The sequence below is a fragment of the Psittacula echo genome, assembly GCF_963264785.1.
Source record: "Psittacula echo genome assembly, chromosome: 4".
In the NCBI taxonomy this organism is placed as follows: domain Eukaryota; kingdom Metazoa; phylum Chordata; class Aves; order Psittaciformes; family Psittacidae; genus Psittacula; species Psittacula echo.
This window is the reverse complement of record NC_137738.1, coordinates 108,609,163-108,622,130: the sequence shown is the minus strand read 5'-3', so window position 1 is coordinate 108,622,130 and position 12,968 is coordinate 108,609,163. Positions and strand designations below refer to the sequence as shown.

Genomic DNA, 12,968 nt, shown 5'->3' with positions numbered 1-12,968 from the left:
GACTCCATCCCATCGCCAACAGGAGCATTAAGTAAACACTGGGAACACCAAGTTGGTTGACATCAGGCTGGTGTTAAGCTCAACAATCAGCAGATGGTCTGACCTGTCAGAAATAACTGGTCTGTACTTGATAGCATCTGGATTTGCACCAGTAATCTGCCATGTGTTCTCTCTTTCTCTCTGAAAAGCAACTTATTGCAACTTATTGGTCCTTTTGTTTAATTGTACAAGGTAGGTGTACTAGAGAGGATGCAGGCCTGATGTGCTCCTTTAACAATCCAAGGTAAAGAGATGTGAAAAGTCATTCCACAAAGTCTATGTGAAGCTGGCTCTGGGGATCCTTACCCTTCAATGTCATCTTCCTCTGTCTCATTGGCTTTGTGTGGTGTCTTGATGTTGTCCCCTTTCCCTACCACAGCAATGTCACACTTCAGGTAACCTTTCAGCCCAGCGGTGAGATCTTCAGGGTCAGAAAGAATGGCCCATTTGTGGTAGAACTGGTGCTCTGGAAGCAGAGAACAAGACATTTATCAAATGAGACAGCAATTACCGTGAGGACAGAAAACATCCTTCCCTTGAGTGGGATCTTCAGATGTGAGGAATTCAGACAGAAACCCTGAGAAATTCATTAGGAAAATGGGTCTCATGTTGAAGACAGAAGTAGTGGGATAAACTGTCCAGGGTGTGGTGTGGTGGTGGATTCTCTGACACTGGAATTTACCATCCCTGGAGGTAGGTATTTAAAACACACGTAGACGTGGTGCTTAGGGACATGTTTTAGTAGTGGACTTGGTAGTTTGTTAATTGTTAGGTTAACAATTGGACTTGATGATCTTTAAGGCATTTACCAACCTAAATGATTCTATGTTTCTATGCCTATAAGGTCTCCAACGCTTTTTAAATGATGTTAGAAAGATGTCATCCTTCTGCAGAGCAAGGAATCAGACCAGAAGCAAGCTTAAGGTCCGCCTCATCATCTGCTGACCTAAGCCATTCAGGACTCTGGAGGCTTCATTCACATCTTATCTCTCAGGCTTATTTACAGGGGCAGAATGCTGCAACAGGTGTGATATAGAAGCAAGGTAAAAACCGAGAAACACAGCAGTGATTTTGGAGGTGTATTTTCTGAAGGGGTGTTGTGTGTTGACCTCCATCATGCTGCAAGCACCAGGCCCTTACATGGCAAGCAACATGACAGCAGCTCTAATCAACCTCTTTCTCTTCCCCATTGCACACTAGACATCTTCCTTTCTTGGTTTATGCCAGACGCAGAGGGCAAGATCCAGTCCATGATCTTCAGCTATCGGGAAGATTGGTATGTTGCCTAAGCAGGCTGCCTTGGGCTTCCTTCCTCAGAAGGTCAGTGAATAGGGACCAGCACATGCAGAGGGCATCACAGCCTCTTCCTGTACCACCTTATTTCAGTCTGGGATATCCAACCTTCTCTGGAGGTGTCGAGTGCTCTTTCTTGACGCTAGAGGGAGCCCAGGTGATGTGCTTATGTCTAAGGTACTAACATTAAGTTAGATAAGCATCACCCAAGGGAACTAGCACCTGCCTGGCTACTTGGTAAAGACATTCATTCAATGGTGCAGGACAACACAGGACAAGCTGTAAACAGCATTTACATACCAGGTTGGGTATAAACAGTTCCTACATCCATCTTGAAGGAGCCTACCAAGGTCCCACTGCGCAAAAGGTTTTTTGAGTGGATCACCTGGAAATCAAGATGGGAAAACAAATCAGACTTTTCCCATGCCCTGGGAGCCATAAGGCTCTTCCTAGAGATGTTCAGTGTCATATGGGAAGGGAGCTGATGCATCTTCCTTTTTTCCGTGCAGGACCTTGGCCTGTATAAGGGCACTAAATGGCCCGGTGGGGTTGACAGCTCTTGCTTAGTGATACTGGAAGCATATACTTGTATTTAATACCAGAAAAAGAGCAAAAAATAAACAATGAAGTTTTTCAGCCACTATGGCAACAAACACTGGGACATTTATCTGGAGGATGAGTCTTTAGGATGCTCAAAATCTACGGTCTAATTCCCTTTGTGGGAGAAATTATACAGCCAATCTGTGCATGGGATTGATACAGATACTCCTAATTAGTGTGCTTTGGTCAGTGAAACTGCAAATCATGTTCATCACCCTCCTCTCTGGCTGTTGGGGGGGGCTGCAGTCTCTGCTTTTGCCTCAGCATTTACAGTCCCCGATTTCCACAACAGGTCTGCCAGTATCATGCCCTAGGAAATCCTCTGGCAGGCTCAAGAAGGTCTTTCTTCTCCCCAAGCCTAAATACACCCCATGATGAATTTAGTTCTGCCTAGCTCTGTAATACCAGACATCATCCACAGAGGGAGATGGCAAATGCAGGAGTGCAGCCGTGTGGACTCAGCAATGAAGGTCAACAACTGAAAGAGGGACTGGGGGTCTGCAAGAAGAGGTGAGGCTCGTAGGACTGAACACTTTGACTCCCACTGGAGGTCTCACATTAAATCATCACTGTAAATCCATCCCCAGTGCATATGCAGAATGGGCTGGTTCCTTCCAAATCCCCATACAAAGGACAACACAACCATGCTCACTTACGGACAGCTTGATGATCTTGTCGAACATGACATCTGGCGGGACATGGAAATCGAAGACGAAGTACTGAAAGGGAAAGAGCAGTCAAGACAGCAGGACAGCTTGGGCGGCTTCCTTTGGGATTGAAAGGCAGTATTACAGTGCATGCTGCAGCCAGCGAAGCTGTGACTGCCTGGAGAAGCATTTTGCAGTACATGCCACAGCAGAGATGCATCTGCATGAGCCCCATCACTGACAGCCTCTGCAGTCTGTGGAGCTAGAAAGAAGCAGTAACTTAGAGAAACTAGCACAGAACAAGGGAGTGCACTTGTTAACATTTTTGCAAAATACCAGAGGGCAAATCTTCATTTCCCTTTCTGCTTTGTTTGACATTTCATCTTATTCCAACAAGAAATGACAGAAGACAAAAAAGAAAACAACCTAAGTGATGAGAAGTAGCATTTAGTTGATTATGGCAATGTAGACCCTGAGAAAGGGGCAGGCATGAGCATCACCAGATGAGAGACCTACCTCATTGTAGTAAGGGCAATTGGTTGACTCCTTCATGGACGTGTATTTCTTTTCCTCTCCAACCTCCACGCAGACCACGGGGTCCATGTTGAGCCCAACAAGCTGCCGGGCCTCGATGATGGTGATGCTGACCTGTGGAGCGGTATTCGTGTACCTTTACCTCCTGAGAGCAGCATCAAATGACGCTCGCTGCCTTCACCCCCCTCTCCTCATCTCTCATTTTTAAGGGATTTGCAGTGCAATGGCGGAAACTCTGGGGTCTACTGGTCACACCAAAGACACCGGGCTGCTTAGAAAAAGCCCAGGCAAGCTGCAAGAGAGTGTGGGATGCAGGAGACCCTGAGCATCCCTGTTGCTTCATCCCCAGAACATGGGTGGCTTCACACAAGGTCTAAAGTCAAATAGTTTAGCTAAACTGTGAGAGTGGACCTTGGTTGGTGATACCCTGATGGCTTCACTTAGTTCTGGTAGAAGACACTGTAGGTCTCTTCCAACTGAAATATTCTATTATTTATTCCTTCTGCAGTATTCCCCACTATTTCCTGGCCCAACCCTCCTATATACATGAATAGACATGTGCCATTATATTTAAATGAAGTACTCCTCTATGTGGTATATGAAGAATAAATACTTTCAACAGAATCACCCAGGTGAAGCATTTGCATATATTTACAATGCAGAAGTCTGTCATTCACAGTTCAATCCACCTTGTGACATTAGATTAATACTAGGTACTTAGCTAATATCTAAATTACTTCCTTGCAATATTACATTCATCTAATGAAGGTGTCCCTACCCATGGCAGGGGGTTGGAATTAGATGAGCTTTAAGGTCCCTTCCAACACAAACTCTTCTGTGATTCTATGATACTATGAAATTTCTTAACTTTCATTAAAAACATAAGGTGTAATTCCATGCAGGTAACAAATCTTTTCAGTTTCCAGCAGCCATTTTTCTGTTATCTCTAAGGATAAATTTGGGGAAATTTTGTTTTGGTAACATATTAAGAGGCTTGACTTTCAATCAGATTTCTTTAAAAGAGGCTCAGATTCCAGATAGGGTGTAAGAGATAAAGTCCTTTCCTCTTAATTCTCAGATGTTCCACAAAATCTGGTTGTCAAAGGAAAGCAGATATATGGAGGTCAGCCAGGCACGTGCATTGCTCATGAACCAGCTTAGAACTGCAGATCCTGTTACATGCCAGACATTAGCCATGCCCCGTAATGCCAACCTTGTGGTCTTCCTGTTTACAGTGACCAGATAACAACCTTGTGTTCCTTCTGCCTCTTGGCTGAAATTTGTTTTGCACCTTCCCCTCTTCTCTATGATGTTCTTTATGTTTTCCCCTCCTGTACCAAGCATGATCACTCCCTGTAAGCCTCTAAATTTGGTCTGCAGTGGATGCTGCAAATGATCTGCAATAAATCTCTAACAAAAAATCATTACTTGCAGTGTTCCCAGATGTCCCCAGGAGCGTGTTGCTGTGCTGAGAGGTGTGAACAGAAAGCTGAATTGCTGCTGGATCAGCATGACTTGGTGAAAAGGAGAAGAGGAATTTATGAATCACACTGGCACCAACTAGTATCATAAAAGGGAGCAGCATGGATCCTCTGAGCCTTGGGAAACTGAACATCTGGTTCTTCTAATTCTGGATACAGTGGCAGGAACTGAACAGGACAACAGCAGCCACGTATCAGCCTATCTGAGGAAATCCAGTGAGCAAGAAACTGCGAGACAGGGCTCACTGATCTTGAATGCTAAGCAGCATATAGAAAGGTCTTGGGAAGTAAGAGAAATGTGTTGAACACAGCCTGTTTCAATCACAGATTAACATGGGCTTTCTGGGCTCCACATGATTGAAAGCAAAACCACTTAATTAATCAATCTTGACTTTATCATAGAATCATAGAATTGTTTGGGATGGAAGGGATCTTCATTCAGTTCCAATCCCCTGCACTGGCAGGAACACCTTCCACTAGACCAGGTTGCTCCAAGCCCCATTCAACCTGGCCTTGAACACTGCCAGCGATGGGGCAGACATGGCTTCTGTGGGCAACCTGTGCCAGGGCCTCACCACCCTCACAGGGAAGAACTTCTGCCTAAGAGCTCATCTCAGTCTCCCCTCTGTCAGGTTAAAGCCATTCCCCCTTGTCCTGTCCCTACAGGCCCTTGTCAAAAGCCCCTCTCCAGCTTTCTTGTTGGCTCTTTTAGGCACTGGGAGCTGCTCTAAGGTCTTCCTGGAGACTGCTCCAGGCTGAACAACCTTGACCATTGCCAGTTCTTGTGCTTTGTGAGCTCAGTGTTGAAACTCGGCACAAATTACTTCCCTGCAAAACATCCCCCATCACCTCCTGTGTTGTTACCCTTGTAAGCCAAGGTTGGAGGCACAACATTGTCACCTACCTGGTAATCCATTGGCCTCCCAGCACTCGGCTCCATTTTGATGTCAGGCTTGGACCTTTGGAGGGGCAGAAGAAACCCTCAGTGAAACCACAGATGGACTTGCTGCAAGCTGTGATGCAGCATTTGCAGGGTCACCTCACTGAATCTCCTGTCCTCTTCGAACCTGAGGAACATGAACCTTGGGGGCTGTGAAACACCACTGAACATTGGTGCCCTTTGTAGCAGGTCAAGTATTTCCAAATGGTTGCATGGGGCAATGTGATTTCCAGCATACCCATCTCAGGGGACACATGGTTGTGCCCTCACCTCCTGGCTTGCACAAGCTCACATCCAGACCTCACCTCTTATTCGAGACATTGGTGGTGACAGCTGTAACAGAAGCCAAGGAGATGGTGTCTGGCTCCAGTCCCTGTAGCAGGGCTTTTCGGTCCAGGTCTTCTGCTTCCAAAACAGCAGGTTCATCTGCATAAAGGAGACAAAAGAATGTCTCTTACTGTTTCCACTCAGTGAATAATTAAAGGAGAAGAGAAAGGTAACCAATACAGCCTATCAACCTCAACTGATAATAGAAAGAACAATGGTCACTGAGTCAGGTCACAGACAACCTGCTTTAAAAAGAGATTAAGAACAAGGTTTGCCTCGTGTGACACATTATTCCACAGGCAGTGTGCCTCTATATGGGTTTGTGGAGGTAGAAGGAAAATGTAAACTGACAAACACCTCAGACTTTAGGGGGTGAAAGAGCATTTGGGCAAGTGTTGCAGTTCTGCATACCAGAAGAGTGGTTGCAAAAGCAACCAACTGTCTGGTTTTGGGGAAGAGAGGTCTGAAAAACAGGAGAAAGGGGTCATTTCCCAAGATGAAAAACTTCTGCAGGGAGAGTCAGGACACCAGATCCCACCAACTTTGAGACACAGCTGCTTTGTTCACTGGTCTGCATTTCTGTTGGAAGTTGATGGGATACTACTTTCCCGCGTGCAGTCCATGTGCACGTTGTGCCTGCCCATCCTACCTTTGCTCTGGTCAAGAAATGATCACAAAGCAGCAATGATTTCTTTTTCTTCTGGGGCCAGAAGCACCAGTATAGCTGCTGGGTCACTGGTTTGCTTTGGTGCCACAGCAGGGTATTACCAAATCCACTCCTACAGCACAGATGCTGCTCCTGGGACACAGGTTCCCTGTTTCTTTACTAACCAATGCAAGGTTGTAGCTTGCTCCAGGAGACCAGAAATAATTTTTTTCAGCATAGTCTGGCCTGGCTTTCTGCAGCAACATGGGCCTCAGTTGAAGAGAGGGAGATCTAGGCTGGGTGTTAGGAAAAGCTTTCCGTCAGGTTGGAGAGACAGTGCTGCAGGTTGGGCGAGGAAAGGGTGTCCTCAACTCAACTGGGAGTTCTTGAGATTGAGTCAGAGCCCCACCAGCTGGGAAGCACCTCAGCAGGTTCAATCCTACAAGCTGCATGTGGGCAGATGTAGTAGCACTCTCCCAGCTTGGTTTTCAGCGATCCAGTGAGTCTGACCTGAGCAGAACAGGCTCTGTATGGGAGGAAAGCAGCTCATGGCAGAAGAGGGGTGCTAGCTTGGCCAATAAGTAGTGGTTGCAAAACATCCACCCCACCTCAACACTAGCTGGCCAGACCAAGGGTAGGAATCACAACCAGTACAGTTTTAAGGCTGAGAGAAGAGGGTGGTGCAAAGAGAGCAAAGCCCCGGTAAGGTGAGTAAATGCCAGAGGTATCTAGGGAAGGTGGAAGAAGGAGCCCCATAGTTGTGCAGCACTGACCACGCCATGCAGTACAGCAGCTGCACTGCAACTATTCCCTGATCCCAGGTAAGTCCTGATCTGTGCAGGCACTTTACTACCTGTCTATGCACCCTGTCCCTCCCTGCCTTCGCATTCCAGCTGTTTTCCCCATGGTCTTGCATGGAGCTTTAACTACGAGATGAATACCGAGGCACTGGAGAGAAAGGGAGGCCACCCAGGTTTCAGTGTGCCAATGCCTCCACCTGTGCTGGTGTCCCAGGCCAAATTTTCCTTTTCTTGTCCTCAAATCAGGCTGAAAAACAGTGGATATTTGCCCAGAAACACTATCTAAAGCAACAGTTTGTCCTTGCTGCAAACACACATTCCTCCGTTTCTTTGCCATTGAAACCAAATCCTTTGGTCTGAATGGAAACAACAGTGAATTTCCAATTGCTGATCCCCTTGTGCATTTCCAGAAAGGCATCTGGTTTCAGCACCAATGCTGTGCTGAGCCCTGGGTACAAGCAACTGAGTCCTTCTTCCCATGGTGCTGCTGCGCTGTACACCAGGCAAGGAGCAAGGGCTAAGTCCTGCTTTGCATCACTGCATCTGCAAATCACCCCTCAAATAAAGCCAGAAGCTGCCTGTATGAGTCACAGGGATGCCACGGCTGTGATATCACAAGGTGGGTGATAACTGGCCAGGCCTTCAGCAGGAAACTCTTTCCATCAGTTCCTACTTGCCATTTTCCCATGGAGACCATCTCTCCATCTGTCCTTCTGAGCACTTACTGCTCCCTGTCTAATCTCTGAGTTACCAACTGGCTGTGCTTGATGTCATCCACTTTGGAGACAGACTTTTTAGCAGGGCCTGTGGTGATAGGACAAGGGATGATGGTTTTAAATGAAAAGAGGGCAGATTCAGCTTAGATATAAGGAAGAAATCATGTATGATGAGGGTAATGAGGCGCTGGCACAGGTTATGCAGATTTGCTGATAAATGGTTTAGTGTGGGGTCCCTACCCATGGCAGGGGGGTTGGAACTAGATGATCTTAAGGTCCTTTCCAACCCTGACTATTCTATGATTCTCTTCTATGTCCCATCCCTGACAGTGTTCAAGGCCAGGTTGGATGGGGCTTGGAGCAACCTGCTCTAGTGGAAGGTGTCCCTGCCTGTGGCAGGGGGTTGGAACTGGATGAACTTTAAGGTCCCTTCCAATCCCAGCCTTTCTGTGATTCTATGATCTCTCAGGTGCCTTACTGGGATGTGGAGGACAGCCAAAAAGCAGCACTGGAGCAAGGAACAACCTCCTCCCAGGAACAACATACCTTGTTTCCGATGGTCATCCTTTGATGGACGTGTCTTGCCAAGCTTCATGGCTGAAAAAACTCCTTTCCCGGCTCTGGAAGAAGAGAGGGGAAAAAACACCCATCAATTACTGTATTTTTTCTTGTTGTTTATTAGGACTCAGGGGTGGGAACAGGAGGAGCCTTTCACAGCTCAAAAGCAAGTCAGGAAATAATAGCTTGAAAGAGTAAGCAAGGGCTGCTGCAAACATGCCCCAGAGCAGAGTCAAGTTTGCTGCTAAATGCACTGCCTTGAGTCTTGGGTCTCGTTTGTTTTTCTCAGGGAATGGCTCAAGTTGGGATAAAACATGAGGCAGGAGCACAGTGTTAGCAGTCAACAAACTGCAATCCATGCCTCCTGTCTCTGCTGCTGGCCCCTGCTGTGCACAGACTTCTCACCTCTCCTGGCTTGCAATTGCTTCCCTAGGCAATTACCTAAAATCATTTGCTAAAAATTAAACCATTCAACCACCTTGCTGTGAGAAATCAATAACCTCTTTTTCTAGATCAGCAGCAAACCTGCGCAGATCCTAGGCGTTTCCAGCAGCCCATTGCAGCAACATGATTTTTCCCCTTCCAGCATGTTAAACACCAGCACCAGGTCAGTCTTAGCTGCCCTTCTGATTCCAGGCTAGGGTCAAATTCACTTGGGGCAGTTTGGGCTGGATTGGCTGATAAAATCATTCTGTGTAAATTGCTGGCCAGTTGCTGTCTAAAAATACCCGTCATTTCAAGATAAGTTTAAGAAGTACAACTTGTAGCTCCAAATGTTCCAGTGGGGCTTGGACCGCTACTCCAGCCCAGAAATCAACCTATGCAACCACAAGTGCATTGACAGTCTGAACTCCGACATTACTTGGCATTTGTTCCATACATGTACAGCAAATACACACGAACAGAGGATTCAGTAAATAACAGGATTTCTGCACTGCAATCTGGCATGATCTCAAATGCAGATCTAGCAAATGGGCAGAGGTTGTTAAAAACAGTAAGAGCCTTGCAGGTACTTTCAGGAGACAGTTCCCTGCTGTCTGAGGGTAAGCCCATGCTGCTGTTGCAAAGAGGTGGAAGGTTCTGAGTTACCTTGGTGAGAGTTATGGAGTCGGGGGGTAATGAGGATTTTTAGCCTGAAGATTCAGCTGAAAACCTCAGTAGGAAGAAAATCTTCATAGCATCAGTAAAACTGAAACCAGTGAGAACAAGTCAGACCATGCAATCACCTTGTTCTAGTAGTAAAGAGCAAATAGCAATAGTACAGAGCAAACAGCTGGTGAGAGGCTTGAAGGCAATGGCCTGTGACTGCCCCAAAAGCAGAAAGTGGCAAAGCTGAAAGGAAATTTTTTTTTAATTGGAAAATTTCCATTGCCTGAAAGCGTTGCTCTTTGCAGAAACTTTGCAGGTTTGATGGAGATGTTCTTGGGCCAGCTTGGAAGCAAGAGGGAACCTTTCCTCTAGCCTGGACCTCACCTCCAAGCTGCTGCCAGGCTCAGCACCATCCCTGGTTGCAGCAGAACTAGTATGTGCTGCCCACGATCCAGACATCAGCATAGAAACTGTGAGACCCCCCAGTATCCGCTTTGATCACAGCTGGCTGGGGCCAAAGGGTTAAGTTGTACCATTTTTTATATCTCTTGCAAAGCAAAGAAATCCTGGCATTGCAGCCACCCTGATGCATGTGTTCTTAGGTCACAATTGGAAGATTGCAGGCTGCTGACAGAGCCAGAGCAAATGAGAAGAAAACAGAGGAGAATAGGAGACTAATGTATTCACCAAAGGAGGGGGAATTCAATCGGGGCAGAAGGCCAGCATAAGATACAGGAACTACGTATAGCTGAGGTTTAATTGGGATTAATGCAATGCTTAGGCCACAAGGCAGTCTCTCATAGCTGTGATTAATCCATGGGATCCTCAGTGAAAGGGCAGACGCTCAATGGATAGAGGAGGAAAGATGAGAGCTACGTTTCCATATCTGTAATCCTGCCAGGGAACATCTGCCTCGAGGTGCTACAGGGGAAGTAACACTTCTAAGCTACTTGCAAACTCATTTTTCTATATGAGTAAATGCTGTAATAATAGCGCAGGCTGTGAAACTCTGCTCTGAGACCGCTCCCTACCACCGAGTTCCCTTCCAGCAGACGTACAGCCCCTCTGTAAGACAACACACCTCCAGGGCTGGTTACATTACATTCCCTTCTTTCCAATTAATTTATTTGAAATGGAGAAAGAAACACCCCACTAGCCCCAGAGCTGGCATGCTTTGCTTGCAGATGCTTAGTGATAAAATCACTGTATTTGTCCTGGAAATTTCTGAGGTTCCTTGGGAAGTACAACAGAGCAGAAGGGCAGCAGGATGCTGTGGAAGTTGTGGCTGCCCCATCCCTGGCAGTGCTCAAGGCCAGGTTGGATGGGGCTTGGAGCAACCTGATCTAGTAGAAGGTATCCCTGCCCATGACAGAAGGGTGCAACTGGATGAGCTTTAAGGTCCCTCCCTATCCGAACCATTCTGTGATTCTATGATGATGGAGTCAGTAGGACTCTGCTGAGAAGACACTGGCAGTGCTGGTCCTCTACCAGGACCCAAAATAACAAGATCCTTGCGTGATCCCGAGGATGCATTTGGTCCTGGTTTAGGTCCCTAAAAGTAGTAACACTGCAGAAAAGGCCCCAGAAATGGGAAATAGCCTCTGGTACATCCACAAGACAAACCTCAGCACTACCTGGTTCAGAAAGCAGAGTCCAGAGGGCACAAAGTCTCTTGGTGGCATAAAATTTCAGGTGCTGCCTCCATGCCCACACCTTGGCCACATCTCCCTGCTGCTCATCTCAGACCCAGTTACAACTTCTGGTGCTGCCTCCTTCCTTCACCGCTCCCCTTACTGGTATTATCGCAGTGGACTGGAGCCTAAGGGAGGCAAATATCTAGGAATCCATGGAGTTTGGAGGTCACCAAGGAAAAAAAAAAAACAAAAATAAAGGAGAAAAAAGAAGAAAGGAAAAAAAGAAGGGAGAAAAAAGGAGCAAAAGATAAGAAGGAAATCATAGAATCACAGAATAGTTCGGGTTAAAAGGGACCTTCAAAGATCATCTACTCCAACTCCCATGCAATGAGCAGGGACACTTTCCAGTAGATCAGGTTGCCCAGGAAAAAAAGGAAGGAAGAAAAAAGAACAAAAAAGTGGATTTTGGTGAATTTTGGCAGCATATTCGGTATGTGATGAGAAGAAGGGAAGAAGTGATGGATGAGGAAGAAGCCATCCCAGATGTTTTGGAGGCAAATGCCCAGTGGCTCACCCTTTTCCCCCAGCCCATTCCCAAGCCCCATCTGTCACGTTTTCCAAGCCAGGTGAGCACCGACACACCCCATACACCTCCTGTTTCCCATCCCTTCACCCACCGGCTGAGCAGGACTTGGCTTCCCCCAGGAGGAGATGCTGGAAGAGCTCAGCTGAGATGGGAGAGCAGCCAGAGGCTTGTTTATGGTGGAGCAGCCATCCTGGTGCCTTGGGCAGAGTTGTGCTCGACGTGCAGTTCAGGACCAAGCAGGGATGGAGACCCTGGCCAAGCCTCCTCTCCAGTCACAGCAGGGTTTTTGCAGCATTAAACAAAGGTCGCCAACCCCGCTGCTGCTCCTGCCAGGCATCCGATGGCATGGATGGGAAGCTGGCACTGGTGGAGAGCTGACACCGTCCACACATGAATATTACATGAGGAGCCGTGAACCTGAGATACCGACACAGGTTGTGCAGCAGCACCAAGAGCCCCCCTTTGCCACAGCCTGGGTATAAGGCTGGTTTCTTAAAGAACTGAGACACCAGTGAGGATGCTGCTGCCTGCTGCTCCCCTCCAAAATGGTGCAAGCTGCTGGATCACTGCAACCCAAGTGGCGGCAGGGTCAAGACTGGGTTCCTGCAAGTCATGATTTAAGACAACAAATGCTGGTTGCAATATGGTTGCCAACCATGTTCTGGGCCACATCAAAAGCAGCGTGACCAGCAGATCAAGGGAGGGGACTCTCCCCCTCTACTCTTCTGGTGAGACCCCGCCTGCAGCCCTGGGTCCCAGCTCTAGGGGCACCAACATAAGAAGAACATGGAGCTGTTGGAGTCCAGAGGAGGCCACAAAGATGTTTGAGGGCTGGAGCACCTCTGCTATAGAGACAGGCTGAGAGAGCTGGGCTTGTTCAGCCTGGAGAAGAGAAGGTTCCACGGAGACCTTAGAGCAGCTTCCAGTGCATAAAGGGACTGACAAGAAATCTGGAGAGGGGCTATAGACAAGGGCCTGTAGGGACAGGACAAGGGGGAATGGCTTTAACCTGACAGAGGGGAGATTGAGATGAGCTCTTAGGCAGAAGTTGTTCCCTGTGAGGATGGTGAGGCCCTGG

General features: G+C 47.4%; 1 protein-coding gene across 3 annotated transcripts in view; it reads right to left on the bottom strand.

Moving 5' to 3' along the window:
* The window catches only part of OTOF (otoferlin), a gene marked incomplete at both ends in the record, with an annotated part of 98,121 nt that overhangs the window by 31,113 nt on the left and 54,040 nt on the right, over window positions 1–12,968 (bottom strand). For all 3 annotated transcript variants that reach the window (XM_080616324.1, XM_080616325.1, XM_080616326.1), the window contains 7 exons: window positions 346–505; window positions 1,633–1,717; window positions 2,589–2,651; window positions 3,096–3,227; window positions 5,499–5,553; window positions 5,840–5,960; window positions 8,570–8,643. In XM_080616324.1, the coding sequence (XP_080472450.1) occupies window positions 346–505; window positions 1,633–1,717; window positions 2,589–2,651; window positions 3,096–3,227; window positions 5,499–5,553; window positions 5,840–5,960; window positions 8,570–8,643 (690 nt within the window). The remainder of the gene's footprint in view (window positions 1–345; window positions 506–1,632; window positions 1,718–2,588; window positions 2,652–3,095; window positions 3,228–5,498; window positions 5,554–5,839; window positions 5,961–8,569; window positions 8,644–12,968) is intronic.